At 37.8% G+C, this 18,263-nt stretch overlaps 1 protein-coding gene across 1 annotated transcript in view; it reads right to left on the bottom strand.

Moving 5' to 3' along the window:
- Nucleotides 1-4,787: 4,787 nt before the first annotated feature.
- Nucleotides 4,788-18,263, bottom strand: part of LOC131683825 (EGFR adapter protein-like) — a 196,044-nt gene continuing 182,568 nt past the window's right edge. The window contains exons 4-5 of the mRNA XM_058966161.1: nt 5,599-6,174; nt 4,788-5,476 (exon numbers count right to left, since the gene is read on the bottom strand). Of these exons, the coding sequence (XP_058822144.1) occupies nt 5,285-5,476; nt 5,599-6,174 (768 nt within the window). The 3' untranslated portion in view covers nt 4,788-5,284. The remainder of the gene's footprint in view (nt 5,477-5,598; nt 6,175-18,263) is intronic.

The following is an 18,263-nucleotide window of genomic DNA, read 5'->3' as shown; positions in this document are numbered from 1 at the left end:
GCAGTTTGGATTCTGCAAATGAACATCGACAGTGGATGTAATTCGGACAGTGCTCGAGAGTGCCGAGAAAGCATCTAAGCAGAAGCGATGAGAGGGTCGATACTGCACTGTGGTCACGATAGATGTGAAGAATGAATTTAACCCTCCGGAAGTCGCGCATATGGCCCACGGAACGAGCAGCCGCTGGTGCCCTAAGACTATTTCGCTAGATTTTCAGAGCAGCGTGCACTCAGTGCACTAGCGCGACTGTCGGAAGATTAACAACCCAAGCTGGGAAGCCATAGCCGCAGCGCTGACCAGAATTAGGGTCCCCGATTATGTATGCCAGTTCCTGAAGAGATACTTCCATCGCAGAGTGCTGCTATACAAGACGAACAAAGGGTAGAAGTCATAGCGACCGTTTCTCAGGTAGACGTAGACAATAGACGCGATCGAGAAGTGGGTGAACGGGGTCAAGATAGCTCACAACTGGATTGAGGGGTTGCTGTTCAGCAACTGCAAAGCGGTTCAGCGGATGCAGATCGACGTCGGAGGGCACACGATTGCATAGAAGCGTGCACTGAAGCAATTGGGAGTGATAACACTAGTTTACAAAATAAAAATCTGAACTTTAATATTCGAACACCATTTCTGATGAAAAATTTTATGCTGAATCCGAAAATGAGGTCCAAAAAATTTACACTAGAATAGTTTTCGAGTTACAGTAAAAAAATGAATTTCACCTTTAAAATTAAAAGTGCGTTCAGTAAAATCCAAATACCTTCGGTTGTAGTGTCTCGATATGAAATATTATAATATTGAATTAAAGGTAATTGCATGCACTTTCGATCATTAGAACATTTTGTTTTAGTGCGACTACTGGTTCTGGCGTTATTTACGAATCTATTGATCTTTTTCTTGATTTTTCGTCATTTTTTGAAGTAAAATGAGCGTTTGGTCAATATTTTGGGCAAGATAATGCAATCCCAAAAAATATATTTTTATGGGATATTAAAGCCTACTAATTACCAACGAATATAAGCACTTATTAGTTTAAATCGGATGGAAATTGAGAAAGTTATTCAATTTTTGTAAAATGGAGATTTTTGTGTTTCTCTGGGTCAACTTATTGAACCGTCTCGATTCCAATTTTTCTAGGCTTTGTATCATAATATATGAGGGATTCTCTGTCAGAATTCTGTTAAACAAGTAAGCGGAAGAATTTTGAGAAAATTTAATGTGAGGTATTCGGGGGTATATTCGAACTCGTTTATCCAAATGATTCAAGACTTCTGATAACAATAATTTTAGGCTCAATGAAATTATAAGTCATCGAAAGATTGGTATGCAATACTGCGTGTAATATTTACAGGTGTATTACATAAAATAACACTCTTATGATACAAAACTCATCATAAACTAAATCCTCACACGTCATCAAAATCATTTTTTGAAACGCTAGCTGCTCAACTGGATTTTGTACAATGTTAATACAAACTATACGAATCCGTAGAAATATGTTATACTACATACGTCAAATATTAAAAAAATAATAATTTGTAAAACTTTTAATTTGTTATCCTTCTTCTAACCATCTAGCAGGTCGTGTTTTGAAATTATGTAGGACATTGAATCAGACTAATTTTAGGTTTAAAATCTCAAAATCTGAACTTCAGAATGATTTGAAGAACGTAGAATATTTTGTAATTGAACTTAGATGTTTTACGCAATATATTGTAGTATATTGAAATTTTGTGAATCAGTACAGTAAAATCGGTACATCGTAGAAGCCAATGTGAATCCCATATAATTTCTAATTATAAACTTCAAGACGTTTTAATAACGCAAAAAAAATTGTTAGTAGAACAAAACGTGACGAAATAGGCGGATAAGTCATCATTCGTGAAGCTAGTGTCCTAATTTAACATTTGCACCGTCATTAGTTTTCGATGTGTGTATCCAGACGTTGTGGAGCGTGCAGTTTACAACGTTTCTTGTACATATGCGATTCTGTATGACACATTTGAACATTGTGCGTATTTTTTAATGTTAAACTTTTGATGACATTACTCCACTGAGCCTGAACTTATTGTTTTAAGAAGTCACATTAAATTTTCTCAACATTCTTCCACTTACTTGTTTAACAGAATTCTGACAGAGTCCCTCATATATTATGAAACAAAGGCTAGAAAAAATTGGAATCAAATAGGTTCAATAAGTTGACCCTGAAAAACTCAAAAATCTCCATTCTACAAAAATTGAATAACTTTCTCAATATCCATCCGATTTAAACTAATAAGTGGTTATTTTCATTGGTTATTAGTAGGATTTAATTTCCCATAAAAATATACTATTTAGGATTGCATTATCTTGCCCAAATTAATGACCAAACGCTCATTTTTCTTCAAAAAATGTCGAAAGATCAAGAAAAAGTTCAATAGATTCGTGAATAACGCCAGAACCAGTAGTCGCGATAAAACAAAATGTTCTAACGATCGAAAGTGTATTCAATTAACTTTAATTCAACATAATAATATTTCATTTCTATGCACTACAACCGAAGATATTTGAATTTTACTGAAGGCATTTTTAATTTCATAGGTGAAAATCATTTTTTACTGTAACTCGAAAACTGTTCTACTGTGAATTTTTTGGACTTCATTTTCGGATTCAGTACATGATTTAACATTGAAAATGACCACCAGTTTATTTAGTTCAGAAATGCTGTAAACTAGTGTAATCGACGACCGGTTGAGCTTCAACAATTACATCGACTACGCCTGCTGCGAAAGTCGTCCAAGGTAACGAACGCAATAACGAGGATCGTGCCAAACGTCGACTGCCCGAGAAGCGGTAGGAAATGTCCGCTATCTAGTGTTTCGGCATCAATACTGCGATGTGGGTTTCCCATCGGGGTGCAGCGCTGACAAATAAACGGAACCGCGAAAAGGTGGAGAGAGCGTTCCGGCTGATGGCCGTACGAGTCGCAAGCGCGTACGACCAATAAATTCGTCGGTGGCAGAACGTGTTATCACCGGGATGATCCGACTGGTAGAGGATAACGAATGCTATAATCGGAGAAACACCAGAAACGTGAGGAAGATGGTGAGAATCGTTTCGATGGCGAGGTGGCAGCAAGAATGAGACAATATGGAAAAAAGGAAGGTAGAGCTACCGACCAATCCCAAACCTGTCAACGTGGATCAAAATAAAGCACGGATAAGTGAACTTCCACTTGACACAGCTCCTGTCGGGCCACGGCAACTTCAACTAGTAGGTGTCTTCATCGGTTCGAGCACGCTACATCATCGATGTGACCGGAGTGTGAGAACGTTGAGGAGATTCCGGAGCATGTGGTCTTTGTATGTCCGGGGTTCGGAGTGACACGCAGAGAGATGCTCGAAACAGGAGAGCTGGACATCAACCAGGATAATGTCGTTTACAAAATGACAAGCGACGTGAACACGCGGAACGCGATCAACAAAGCGGTGGTGCAGATCATGACTGCTTTATAGCGGAAATGGCGTGAGTAACGGTTTGGGGCGAACAATCACCGCCGGGAAACTCCGCCAGAGTAGACTAGCTTAACCGCCGGGAAGAGTAGACCGCGATAAAGCACCGGATATGGTATGCCAGGGCGCCAGCGAACTGGATGCCACGCTCCACCCGGAATCGCCAGACCGACCATGACACCCTACCGGTTGACCCAAACGAAAAATAGTAAAAGCTTAGAAGAACCGGATCTAGAGAACTTCTTTCATCGGGAAACTCTCCCTCGGCGTAAGCTAGTTTCACCACCTGAGACTCCACCGGAATCATGAAACTAACCGCGACACTTGGTTGGTTGGTTCTGTTTCGGTAGAACTTCTTTAGCCGGGAAATTCTCCGTCGGAGTAGGCTAGGTTCATCATCGCGGACTAGAGCGAGTAGTTCACGAACAAGTCGGGAGCTCAACGAGTAAGTAGTGCTGAATGGTACGAGAAGGGAGTTTAATGGCACAAGGGAACCGAAGCGCTTGGTAAATTATACAATCTGAAGTTTGCCCTTGGTAGAGAAAGAGCACTAGGTCTCGACCCACAACTAGCTCTCCGGCTGCCATGCAAAAACTGCCAGCCTGTGCGGATGGTCGAGAACTGGTGGTATGTCGAGGAGTGGTGCTGTAACCCTACTGAAGGAACTGACTACTAAGTAGTTAGAGTGGTTGTAATGCACATAAAAAGCCCTTCCCCGAAGTAATGCCGTAAGGTAGTGCCGGGGAGGAATCCGGTTCTGAGGAAGAGTAGTGGTTTTAGTGGAACGGGTGGCAACCCAAACCCGTTTCCTGAGACGTTTTTTTACGTTTTTCCTGCTTACTCAAGGCTTTTTTGAAAGTTTTTTTCTGCTCTCTGAAAAACACACACACATACAGAACTTGTACCAATTGATCGAGCTGTGTCGATTGTTGTATGAGAATTGGAAAAAGTTTTCGACGTTTAATGTTAAAAGTCAGAGGAAATTATTCTTGTGCTTACTATTGATTTCACATTACTTTCATCAAAACCCTTGAAACCTTTCATTTCATTGTACATATATTGATACTTTACCATCATACAGAGCATTTCCAGTTCGATTTGTAAAGAGTCTCCGCCCTGAAAGGCAATCAAATCCTCGTTAAGAAACTAACCAATTGCAATTTTAGATCTATCCACTCAAGCGGGTACTTACCGGAATTGCATCGACCAAAAACGCATTTAGTTGAATTGTCATCGCATAAAAAGCAAGAACAAAAAACTGCCAACCAAAGCCAGCAAATCAAACACAGAATGGAATACGTTTTCAATTCGACATAACTGATAAGGTAATTTATTTTCAATTTCGCTTTTCCAATAGGACCATTCACCTTTTTCATTATGTGTCAGCTATAGTGCTTTATTCTAACCAATCTATCGCTCCGCCAGCGAATGAACAGAGCTTTTCACATGTACATTTAATTCTATATCACAATATCAAATGATTACAGCTGTATTTTCAATTAGGTATGGGGTTTTGATTGTAAACTTAGGCAACGCTGCGCATCCGTGGGTCTGTCGCGGGCGTTTTCCGGTTTATATCGATTCCGAAAGCGGCAGAGTTGACAATACGGTTTGGCCACTCTCTGGCACCCTGTCACCATCAGTTGCACTCAGGTAAGTAACGAACGAATATATGCTATATTTACAACCTCGTCGAAAAGTTTACCTGCCATTTGGCGAGCCATTTCCTCGAACGGAGTGCCTTTTCATGCTGTCAGTAGTCGCGAGGTTTGCCGTAATGCAACGGTTTACCATCATAGATCCAAATCGGAGAACAGTTTGGAGAACTCGTTCAGCTTGCTGTAACTGTCGTAATCGTCGACGCGCTTACATTTGATGGGGATGTTCTGAGGCCGGGGAAGTGACAGCGGAACCGGAAGCATTTCCGGCATCACCGAATGGTGCGTTATCAGTGCTCTCAGCGAGGAAAATTCCTTCGTGAAACCCTGCGGGAAAAAGGGAATGGGACTTTAGTAATAGCACATTTCATCGTGATGTTTGTGATGCTGCAAAAGTGAGTTTAAAGATTATTTCTGATGGTGTAAACGCTATGTGAAAATAAACCCACCTTAATTTTGTACCCCCGTTCGGTTTTCAGAATCAAATAATGTACCACTTTTGGGCCTGGTGGTGGAACGCGTAGCGAAAGTGCGAAGCAGCCCTGTTTCGTAGTGCTTCTTCGAACCAGAAAAGCACCAGGAGCTCGCTGAGTTAGTACTTCGAACGAAATTTCCCGTGGCAATCCGGCCTGGAACCACGACGCACTGTCCAGCTCATTATCCTCGATGCTGTTCAAACTATCCGTCCTCTTGATGTTCGGCACGAATCGCTTCGGGCTCGAATTGGCACTGTTAGTCTTTCGGATCAGCAGATTACGCCGAAACTCGTACTCCACGTCGCTGCCGTGCCTTAGCAACAGTTGCGATTGGGGTGCAGTTGGGTAGTGGTGGTGATGGTGATTGGCGGTAAAGGACTGTTTGCACGAATCGCCAAATTTGCTCGACACGATTTGATCCAGACTGTAAATATCCTCCGCCAGAATGTCGTTGAGCTGCTTCTGTGGCGACGTCGGTGACGATTTATGGTACATCAGCGGCAGACTTTCCTCGTTCGAGCGCAGAAAACCCATGGCGAAGCGTTTAATCTGTGTGTTTGGAAGCGAGAGGGACATAGACTGTGAACGAGTTGGATGCGGAAAATGCTAATCGTATTCAAAATATGTATGAGCCTCGACAGAACACAAAAGAAGCAAGCTTTTTGGACTAACAATTGTACAAAAATTATCATGCAGAGGAGACAATTATTAATTTGAATCATTTTTCACCTTGTACTTGAGCACTTAAAATTAATGGTTGTACAGCTGAATGCTTCTCTTTCATTCAGCATCACGTAAAATTCTGCATGATAGAACTCACTGCCGATTTTTTGCCTTTTTAGAGAAGTCAACTCAAATATATAAATTACAAACTTCGAGAACAGATACGTTTTTTCGTGACAATCCTGAACAAAAATTAGTTAAGAAAACGGTCACGGTCTTTTATTACATAGGCAGTTTCAACCCATAAGAGGGAGAGGACAGAATATGCCATTCTAAATAATATATATTGAATTTACTATATATCGATACCATCGAAATTTGTTCGACCTAAACAACTTTTTTAATCGTGGCTGTAAAAAACCTCTCATTTTGTAGGTATGCCGGATAATACCTCCATTTTGATTTAGATATTTGTCTTCAGTTTTGAAAATGGAGGAGTAACATATAGAGTAACATCGCAAAAAGTCAAACAATTCACAGTGTCTTTTTTTTACCAACTTTATGCAAAAAATTCAGCATCTCTGAAACTTCAGGATATGAAAGAATGGACTTTCCCCTTTCATTTGAAACTAACATCAAAATAATCCGTCGGGGGTTCTAGAGCAACTTTTTTTTAAGTTTTTTTGCGTGAAAACATAGATTTTACAATATAACTAGTTCATATTTCTATCCCTAGATGGTGCTTTAGACATTCGAACAACACTAATAGTGAGAATATGATAGATATTTTAATTGTTTACAATTTTGTTAACAACTAAAAACCGATTTGAAATTATCCGGAAGAGTTGTTTAATATTTTAACGAAGTCTAAGTCTAAGTTAGTTTCACAGAAACCCTAGTGGTTTGTAAGTCAATTCACACGCACTTTTTTCATTTGCCAAATACCTGTGTTTAATTGAACAGTGCATTCAGCGGAATTTGAGAGCTTGGAAAGTCTCATCTTTTAGCTGCAAATTATAATTCCAGATTCCACCTGAGTAAAGCCATGTCAAGTGTTCCTCGAATTTTTCGCAAAATCACCGATCTTCATGAGGTATATTTTATTGTGTAGGGATTATGGTGAATAGCTTTTGGTATAAATATTTCGTTAAAATTCCTTTTTTTCTTTAAGATATTAACCCTTAAACTTTATTGCATGATAAAATTGTTAATTTTATATCTCAAAAACTACTGAAGATAATTCAATGAATTTTTGTACACTTATGAAATGATATTTGCAATATCTTGTAAAAATGTTTTTACTCTATAATTGTGTGAATAACGGTACTTTGAATCTATTTTAAATTTTCAATTGTATTTTTTCTTGTGTTCTTCACGCTAAAAATTTCCAAAACGTATGTCAAATTATGCGGCAATCTTTCACCTTCAATAATCTGTATTGATAATTTGTCATTTTTGTTCCTATCGAGAGTTATGGAGGATTTTGTAACAGTGCGCTCTTTCAACGCACGGCCCACTTTGATGCAACCCGCGAGAACGTTCATATTGGCAACGTCGCACGTCGCAACCACAGAATGCGCATCGCATGGGAAGTGCGCATCGCATGACTATAAGAAACCACATCTCTCGGTTAGCGCAAAAAGGCAAACTTTTCAATACGGATTATCGAAGGTCATTTTTTCCGTTTATTTTGAGATGCGTTAAATTTTTTTGACCGAAGTGCGCAACAAAAATTATAGTTGTTTAATATATTTATTATTATTATAATTTAATGTTACTAACAATTAACTCTTTAAAAACACTTCTGTTGGTCAAAATACATCTACGTTATATCCAAATTCATTTTTAGTCTGCAACATTAATATATGAAAATTGAAAATCTTATGCCAACAGCATTTTATTTCACGTTTTTATTTTCGCGAGTGATATTACTTTTAAACAACGATGTGTCTTTTGAAAAAAGTTTACATAAAATCTGTTGTTCAATCGCATCGATGTTGGGGTTTTTTTATCACTATTGCTTCTGTTAATTCTGTTAATTGGTGGTTCTCCAAGTTCTGGTAAGATATTATTTATTTTTGTCGAATTTCATTTAATCATCAACGATCTTTATTTTAAAATCATCGTTATAGTTTTCCGCATGTACCTGTTCAGTCATCGAATATTCCAGTTCCATTACTTTGGCAAACACCATAAGAAGAAAAATTAAACGTTAAATTTTTCTATATTTTAAACGCGTTAACCATTTACTATAAACATGGGATGTAAAATTGAAAATTTAACGAAAATTGTGTTTTATTCATGCCCACATATATTTTCGTTGTATTTTTTGCGCCCATTACGACATATGCTACATTTGTGTTGACCAATATAATATTTAAATTTATCACTCCACATGGATGCCACAAAAATAAGATACGACGAACATATTTATGAATTTTTTTTTACGGAATACATCATTCGTGTGATCGACCCATATTTATAACATAAAACAATCGAATGTTTTTTTGAGCAAATATTGTCTATTTGGGGATAATATAGCATTTCGCGAGTTGTCTCTATATGGGAAACACCCAAGTGCGATCGAAACAAAAACAAAAACAAAAACAAAATGAGCGCGTAATTTAACGCACGACCCGATGGCGCATGGCTGAAAAGTCGCTATGTGGATTTAAGAAAAGATTCGCAATATAATGTGCTACCTCTCAGACAGAACCAACTGGAAATAAAACGTGGTGAAGTATGTCAATTTGCAAAAAATATGTCAACGCAGCTTAAAACATACCCTCTGCTCAACTTTGCTCATCGGCTGGCAACATCCGAGTGCGGTTGTCCGAGGTATTGAGTGACAGAAAATTAAATAACTCCTGAACAATATAATAACGCTAAAGAGCAAGTAAATTATACAGAAAACATCACTTTCAATTATCCATAAAGAAAAGCTTGTCTTTTTGCTTTAACTTCAGAGATGCCATTTTTGAACATGAGATACGCTCCTTCAAAGCGATGCGCATTAGGACGTTGCGACGTTGCCAATATGAACGTTCTCGCGGGTTGCATCAAAGTGGGCCGTGCGTTGAAAGAGCGCATTGTTACAAAATCCTCCATAACTCTCGATAGGAACAAAAATGAAAAAATATCAATACAGATTATTGAAGGTGAAAGATTTCCGCATAATTTGACATACGTTTTAAAAATTCTTAGCGTGAAGAACACAAGAAAAAATACAATTGAAAATTTTAAATAGATGCAAAGTACCGTTATTCACACAATTATAAAGTAAAAACATTTTTATAAGATAGTGCAAATATCATTGCATGAGTGTGCAAAAATTCATTGAATTATCTTCAGTAATTTTTGAGATATAAAATTTTCAATTTTATCTTGCAATAAAGTTTAAGGGTTAATATCTTGAAGAGAAAAAGGAATTGTAACGAAATATTTATACCAAAAGCTAATCACCATAATCCCTATACAATAAAATATACCTCATGAAGATCGGTGATTTTGCGAAAAATTCGAGGATCACTTGACATGGCTTTACTCACCTGATATAGGGCACCATTAATATTTTTGGGACGAGCAGTCTTAGATAAGTGTTGACCAAACTAGTATGATATTAATAATCTTTTCCAAGATGGTGAGTGATTCCTCCCGCAGAAACAGCTTTTTCAATGATGTATGCCTTCTTTTTCATTTTTTCGATTGTTCTCGGGGATGACTGATAACTATTCTTGCATGAACCTCCTACTTTGTTAGCATCTTCGTATAAAATTCACTTGTCCTGAACTTCATTTCAATTAAACTGTTAAAACCATTGAAATATTTCGCGAATTTCATTGCAATGCTTGGTTAAAAACGCTGATTATCTTTTTAAAAATTAACTCAATGTGACAAACAATGAACAAAAAACTTTGAGTTTTTGGATCAAGATAATTATTTTTTTATTCGTGGATTTGTATATATATATATAAGGTTTTTTGTACTCAAATCATATTTTGTTTTCGCATAATCTAGGATCAATTTATTAACGATTTCTCGCATAATTGATAGGAAATGGCCGTAAAATCCAACTGCCACAATATACTTTGCGGAAAAAATTGAATGAATCGTTTCACGCAAACCACTAATTTGGACAGTTACTTCTGTGGTTTGCGTTCAATTATAAACTGTGTGTCCCAACATTTCGTCTTGAACAGAATTATAATAGCTGACTTAAACGATCATAACCTAAATTATGCGACGTATGGTCCTTTCTAAAACATAAACGTAAGCAAACCCTTGTAACCAAGCAATACCTTCCGATGAATGGTAGTTCATTCGAACCTATCGGGAAAGATTACAAACTTGAACCAAAAGCACAAATAGTTTTCAGTCTCTGTCAAACATCCTAATTTTCAGAAGGTCAATAGGAATTGTCAACGAAGAAGTTGTAATGAATCCCGTCAAATATTTTCATGTAACTAAACCCAATTATTTTTTTGGCAGTCAAATAAGTGCGAGAAAGTATATTTCCAAACCTAGGCCTCGTGTGAAACTATCTTAGATATAACTTCGTTAAAATCTTAAACAACTTTTCCGGGTGATTTCAGATCATGTCTTAGTTGTCAACAAACTTGTAGACAATTAAATTTTCTATCAAATTCTCACATTTAGTGTTATTCGAATGTCTAAAGCACCATCTAGGGACAGAAATATGAACTAGTTCGAGTAGTAAAAGCAATATTATTACGACGGATCATTTTGATGTTAGTTTCAAATGAAAGGGGAACGTCCATTCTTTCATATTCCGAAGTTTCAGAGATGCTGATTTTTTTTGCATAAAGTTGTTCTAATAAATACACCGTGAATTCTGACGTTGAGTTAGCAAAAGAATTAAAAGTGAACGAATGAAATGTCCACGACGTAATAAAAGAGTTCGGGAAGCTTTTATCGACGGCCAGAAAACTTGGAATAGGAAGAAATCGACAGTTTGAAGCCGCAGCGACAACCAAATGATTGGCCTGTGATTTCATGCGGTATCCAAATCTCTCCGTCCGAGTTGTCACAAACAGTCTGGGAGTGTCATGTACAAAACGTACCATAAACAAAAAAGATGGCCAAAACGTGGTCACGGTGGTGACGAATTTCGAATGCGTGGTAAAGGATAACGAAAGGTACACCAAGGCAGCTCTCAAACAGCTTGCATGGATTTTATACGGCAGCTGCAAGCATATGAAACAGATAAAGTTTGGAAAGAAATATTTGATTTGGCAGGCTATCTGTACCTGTGGCTTGAAAAACGATATTTCCATGGCAATCCGTAAATTTAAGTGAACGAATGAGTACTCCTCTTCTTGGATCAACAGGAAAGCTCCGTGCTGTTTAGGTTGGATTTGGTAAGTTGATATTACGGAATAATTGCCATGCAGCTATTGGTCACCAAGAAGGTGCAGGTTGTGCCTAGTGAAAAGAACACTCACAACAATGTAGAGTTTGATCCAATCAAGAAATTTTCGACCATCGTCAAGTGGAACTGTTCGAAGCGAGATGCAGTTTAAGGCAAAATAGAGTATGATGCGACGGTACAGAATCTGATGGCAAGAGTTGAACAAAGACCCGATTTCAGTCAACTGGAAAATTGACCACGATTCTCTTTAGAGTCTATTGTTTACATCTGCATTGTTGTTCAGTTGTCAATGAGATTCCGGACGAGTTGGAAGAAAATCAGCAAAACGTTCATGGAAAAATATAGATCACCCACATGCAAATTGCTGGGTTGTGGTATCATGCCTTGGATAGCTGATAAATATACGTCACTCGACCGTCTCAAAGGCTTCCAAACGGTTCATGAACAAACGACAGAGGACAAGTCAGGAGCTGGAAAAAATCGGGAGCAACACGCAAAAAACCGAAAGAGTGCTGATTGGCCATTTCAAGCGGAACCCAAACACGTCGATTTGGGATTTGGCAGCAACCCCCACTTTAACACCTCGTGTGTATCCATCAGTTCCACGATAAAGAACTAAAAGACTGCGTGACACTGACAACGAAATTATCATCATCGCACGTCCACCGTCCGGTGAAACTCCTGAGTGGAACAGTAAATTGTACCTCTGGTTGTCTCCGAGTATCGCGAAGACTCAGGCATTTGATAAAAAATCCTAACTCCTGCAGTAGAAGACAAAAGGTTAAGTCATCGGGAAACTCTAAGCTTGCTCATATGACGCTATTCCACGCTTTTTTGAACTTTTTTTCACCCCTTTTTTGCGATAAAGAAAACGACGAGTGAGTGGATCTTTTGCAAATCACTTCCGAGATGTCTATCGCAATACTTTCTTATAACATTGCTAACCTATAATGTCAGCCTGTCCCGTCATAACGTAAATGACGCCGGTGTACTGAGAGCTTTGTCCAGCGTTGACACATCGAAAGAGTTAAGTCCGAATTGTTTGCCTCCTATTTTCGTAAAACGTTGTGTCCGAGCGCTTTCTGTGCCATTTAGTACAGAACCCCCCGTGGTGATTGTTCGTAAATTCAACATTACGTATATAAAGTGCACTATACCTAATAATTAATTTTCAAAAAATTTAGTGTGGTGAATTTTTAGCAGAATACACTTTTTTTCAAACGTTGATAATGCTAGATACCTTTACACCCAGGTTTTTTACACGGTTTGTTTTTGCACGTTTTTTACGAGGTTTTTTTACGCTGATTTTCGAATTAACGCGTATTTTTTACGCGGATTTTCAAATTATCGCGGTTTTTGCAAAAATATTCTAAGTCCTTTTGAATGCAAATGACAGAAGATTTCCGGAGAGATGGAAGCAACGGGTCCGGAAGATTCCTTATGGCCCGCCCCTCAACAATGTGGGTATTTAATGGTGTTGACGAGTAGGTGCCAGAAATTTATGTTTGGCGCCATTTTGAAATACAAGATGGCGACTTCCGGTTTAGTGAAATTCGCCATAACCCAATCAATATGGGTATTCTAAGTAATCTCTAAGAGGCTTGAAATGCGCTTGAGCCTATACTGTCCACTAGACTGCCCAGAAAAATAATGAATTTTTGAAAACTCAATCGGCCCACCCCTGAGTCGATTCCCAGTCCCACCAGGAGTGCTTGCTCCAAATTTGAAGCAAATCGGACAAGTCTAGCTACCGGACCAACGTGCTTGAAGTTTGTATGGGATTTTTCGACAATTTACATGGAGAAAACCCTCTTGCACACATTTTCGCCGCTAGGTGGCACTGTATACATCAGATTATCACCAAAAGTGAAACTTAAGAAGATAATTTTATTATCTACAACTTTGTTGAAGACTGCAAAGAGATCCGACTCCAATAGGAAAAGTTAATAAACTTTTAACGAAGTGATGTCTGAGTCAGTTTTGCATGGGGCCTAGCAGTGCATGATAGTGTATTAGTACTAGGTTCTAACAAACTAAACATTTTTGTGGATTAATGGTTAGATTTAGCTGAATAGTATGTTCGGAAGAATTGCAGTACATAATACGAGTTATGTTTTGGTTAGAAAATTTTAGTTCAATCTGTGACCGCATAGATGGCGCCAACACTAACTTTTCAACGGAGAGAGATAGAATATCGAGATGTTTGGAAGAATTACTGCAATATTCTTGTTCTACAACTTTGTAGAAGACACTTAATTTCTATCTCTCTTCGTTGAAAAGTTAGTGTTAGCGCCATCTATGCGGTCAGATGTGGAACTACAATTTTCTAACCAAAACATAACTCGTATTATGTACTACAATTCTTCCGAACATACTATTCAGCTAAATCTAACCATTATTCCATAAAAATGTTTTGTTTGTTAGAACCTAGTACTGATACGCTACCATGCACTGCTAGGCCCCATGCAAAACTGACTCAGACATCACTTCGTTAAAAGTTTAATAACTTTTCCTATTGGAGTCAGATCGCTTTGCAGTCTTCAACAAAGTTGTAGATAATAAAATTATCTTCTTGAGTTTCACTTTTGGTGATAATCTGATGTATACAGTGCCACCTAGCGGGGAAAATGTGAGCAAGTGGGTTTTCTTCATGTAGATTGTCGAAAAATCCCATACAAACTTCAAGCACGTTGGTCCGGTAGCTAGACTTGTCCGATTTGGCTCAAATTTGGAACAGACACTCCTGGTGGGACTAGGAATAGGCTCAGGGGTGGGCCGATTTTTTTCTGTCACTCTACTGTCCACTTAAATGGAGATAGCATCGAACACATTCACGGCAAAAATAGAAAATAAGTAGCAGTAGTTTTTTCTGAGCCGAAAAGACGAATTTAAGGTTGAGATCATAGGGGAAGATCACTTGTGATGCATATTCAAAAATCAACCAAATTAAATACATTTTCTTGCATCAAAATATAAATTTTGAATGCATTTTGCGTTGCGTGTAAGATGTCAAAACTCTGCAACAAAGTAACTGTACATCCAACAAAACATCGAACGAAGTGGATCAGCATTAGGCGTTTGTTGAACAGACTTGTCTGCGAGGGAGTGTAAAGTTGATTCAAAAATGGACATAAAATGCATTTTTTTAAATTCTATACGAGGGGTGGAGATAGCGTAGTTGGTAAATCGATTGCCTTGTACGCAGCTCATCTGGGCTCAATTCCCAACCCCGCACATGGGGTTAGAAATTTTTCCAAATAGATTTGGCGAATGACCCTAAGGTTAAAACCTCTATAATCAAAATTAAAAAAAAATATGCAGATTTGATATAAATTTCTAGAGTTATCTGCCCCTAGTCGAGATCTCTACAATAAATAAACGATTACTCTTATATGTTCGTGAGTTATACCTAACGTATATTATAACAATTATACCTAACGTCCATTATGCCTAACGGACTTATGCCCAACGTATCAATGCCTTACGTCGCGCACCCAATATTTTATAGCATTAGATTTGCAGAAACCGGGCTGTTAATCTGTGCACTGTAATAGTACAAGATTTCGCCTTTACTGGCATTATATCGGCATTAATTTAGTGTATAGGACAGGTCTAAAACAGATATAAGGCTACGTTTCAATTTTTAATGTTTATTGGTTACTTGGGAAGTGAGAATTATGTAGGTGGCATGGTAGAACATCAATCAATCAATGGCATTAACAGTTAAATTTAGTCAATGTAAAAAATGTCAAGTGAGTTTTTTCTTACGTAAAAATTAATGCTGAACAAGAGTTTTGCGTTGGTTCGCGATATTTTTGTTTTCGAAAAAAATGCGGACATCAACATGAAACATACGCTTGGAGCACGATAAGTCAGCCGTTTGGGGACAGTATAAGTCACTACTATAATGTAAATTAGGATTATTTTGACAGGAAAATTTTCTGTAATTTCGTGTGAAAAACGCCAGAGCCTAGTGAAGAGGACGTAAAGCACACAATTTGTAGATATTAAATCAGACCGGCCTAAGAAACAATTGATTGATTTCGAGAAAAACGAGTTTAAAATTTGAATCGCAGCATCCTTTACATGATGATTGGAAATTACTTCTTGCCATAATTATTACTTTTTGATACATATTTCAAATCTGTCAAAAGTGGAATGCAACTGAAGAAATTTTGGATCCAATGCTATAATTATCTTATTTTTTATGTTTGCGATTTAGGCCGGTCTGACTTAACGCCGACCAATTGTATCTGTTCAAGATGGCGCCAGTATACGATCAGCCTCTAACCAATTCATGGTTCCGTTCAAAACATTACGTGCTCATTTGAAAGGAAAGTGCTCGTCATCAATGAAAGCGCGTCAGATATTTCGCGTAATAACATGATCGAAAAGGAGAAGCAAAAGGAAATCAAAAAAAGCTCCGAAGCGCAAACGTGATCGTTGCCGGAATACACACTTTCAATTCCACACTCCGGCGACGACGAGGACACCGAAGAAGTAATTCGCAAGTGCAAAGCCAGACACAGCTGCTGCACAAAACATGTTTTTTCAACATTTTTTCTTTCCTTCCGCGGTTTCATGATTTTTCACATCATTTGCTACATCCTCATATTTTTCCTTAATGAAATTAATGGATTACATGTATTATTTGTGTTATTATTTTTTAAATAATCTGCAGTATTCATACTCTTCAAATAAAAGTTGAACCGCTGATTTTCTAGGTGTCTACATTGTTTTTTAACCTCTAATATCGTACCCCTAGATTTTAAACATCGAAAAAAAAATCGCTTCATTGGGATTTTGCTTGAAAAATATTTAACCAGGCTTAAAATCATTATTGCCGAAACGTTGCTAGATGTATAACCTTTTCAACGAATGCTTGTTTATCAAAATCAGTGCAAAAATACCATCAAACGAGCTCGCCAAAAAAAACTGACCTACTTAACTCCACTCTACTCTCTACTCTACTCTCTCTTATAGGAAATTTAATTCAATCTTTAACCCACCGGAAGCCGCGCTTATGGCCCACTGAACGAGCACCCGCTAGCGGCTTAAGACGATTTCGCTAGATTTTCAAAGCAGCGTGCACTCAGTGCACTAGCGCAACTGCCGGAAGGTTAAGGCAGAAATAGACTGCCATGTTCAAAATAACAATTTTGCTGATACCCGATGGAAAGTTTGCTTCTCAGGCAATGTTTCAGAAATTGTTATTTCTGTCACTTTGCCGAATACCTAACGACCACTCCACGGTTAAGTAGCGCTTCTTGGTAATCACATAAAAACCAGATTTATGTTGATAACTGTTTTCGTATTTTCCTTAGCACTTGAATATATTCTGAAAAGCTGTGAATATTATGAAAACTTATAATGTTGTTCACAATTTTATAGCGCTATGATGGGGTATGAATGAGTTTTCTTTTGAAAAAAATATCACCTTTTCTTTGGATAAGGGAATATCCAAGCACAGAAGTTCGGGCTTTGCTGATGGGAAAAGTGTAATCCGAAACAGTCTACATTACACTTTTCCCATCAGCAAAGCCCGAACTTCTGTGCTTGACTTCCGAGACATCGCTCGGGACAAGCCAGTCGTTTATGTTCATGCAAGACGTATGACTATTTGGATTAAGCATCTAACTAGTGCCAATCTTGGTACAGTTTCGACCCGTTTTTATAAACTCCCGGTTTTATGCACCCCCGATTTTATGAACTTTTTTTACCCGATGTTATCAACCTGCCGTTAATTCATTCTTTTATGCCAGTAATTCAGGCCCACAGTCTTACAATTATATTCAATCAAGATAGTTGGTCCTGCACTATTAGGTAGTAGTCAAAGTGTAGGGTAGTTTATCCAATTTTGATGCTATTTAAGGTAATTGATGAACTAGAATCGCATTTTCCTCAAATTTTCAAACAAAAGCAAAATTTTTATAATAAACTAACAAATTGTCACATATTATCCATGGAAAACATAACAATTGAAAGTGACGTTGTATGCAATACGAATTGAATACTTAATAATATTGTTTTTTATGTTGTGAGCATGCCATACTGCAAACAAAATTTATTTTTGCGAACTGTCTATAAACACCGGTCCGGAAGATACAATTTAGCGCATAATAGTCTCTAAGATTGTTATCTGTACTTTATCTACCCCTTTAAAACGATCTCCTGCCAGCGCGCTTGAATCTTCACTAAACAAACTTCAAATTGAATTAGCTAACAAGTTTCCTGTTTTCGTTTGTTATCTTCTATGTCATCGAAGCGTATTAATCTATTCACTTGTTAGTAGGAACACACCAACCTGTCCGAATCAATGAGAACGGGCGAAGCCTGTCGAAAGGCACAGAACCAGACTCAAGCCGCCTATCTGTATAAAAATACGTGTGCCTGTTTCAAACTCTTTGAAATCGGACGAAAAACCCTAAAAAATAGCAAACCTGTTTATCCCATTGTTGAAATTCTTCGCATAACTTTCCCACTACTAAAATAACCAAGAAAGTAAATAGTAAGTTTGTGGAAAGAGATAGTTTCATTGATTTAGACATGTTGCTTACAAAAACTTAAAACATGGCAAATACATCCA

The sequence above is a fragment of the Topomyia yanbarensis genome, chromosome 2, assembly GCF_030247195.1.
Source record: "Topomyia yanbarensis strain Yona2022 chromosome 2, ASM3024719v1, whole genome shotgun sequence".
Classification (NCBI taxonomy): Eukaryota; Metazoa; Arthropoda; class Insecta; order Diptera; family Culicidae; genus Topomyia; species Topomyia yanbarensis.
This window is presented reverse-complemented; position numbering and strand designations above follow the sequence as displayed.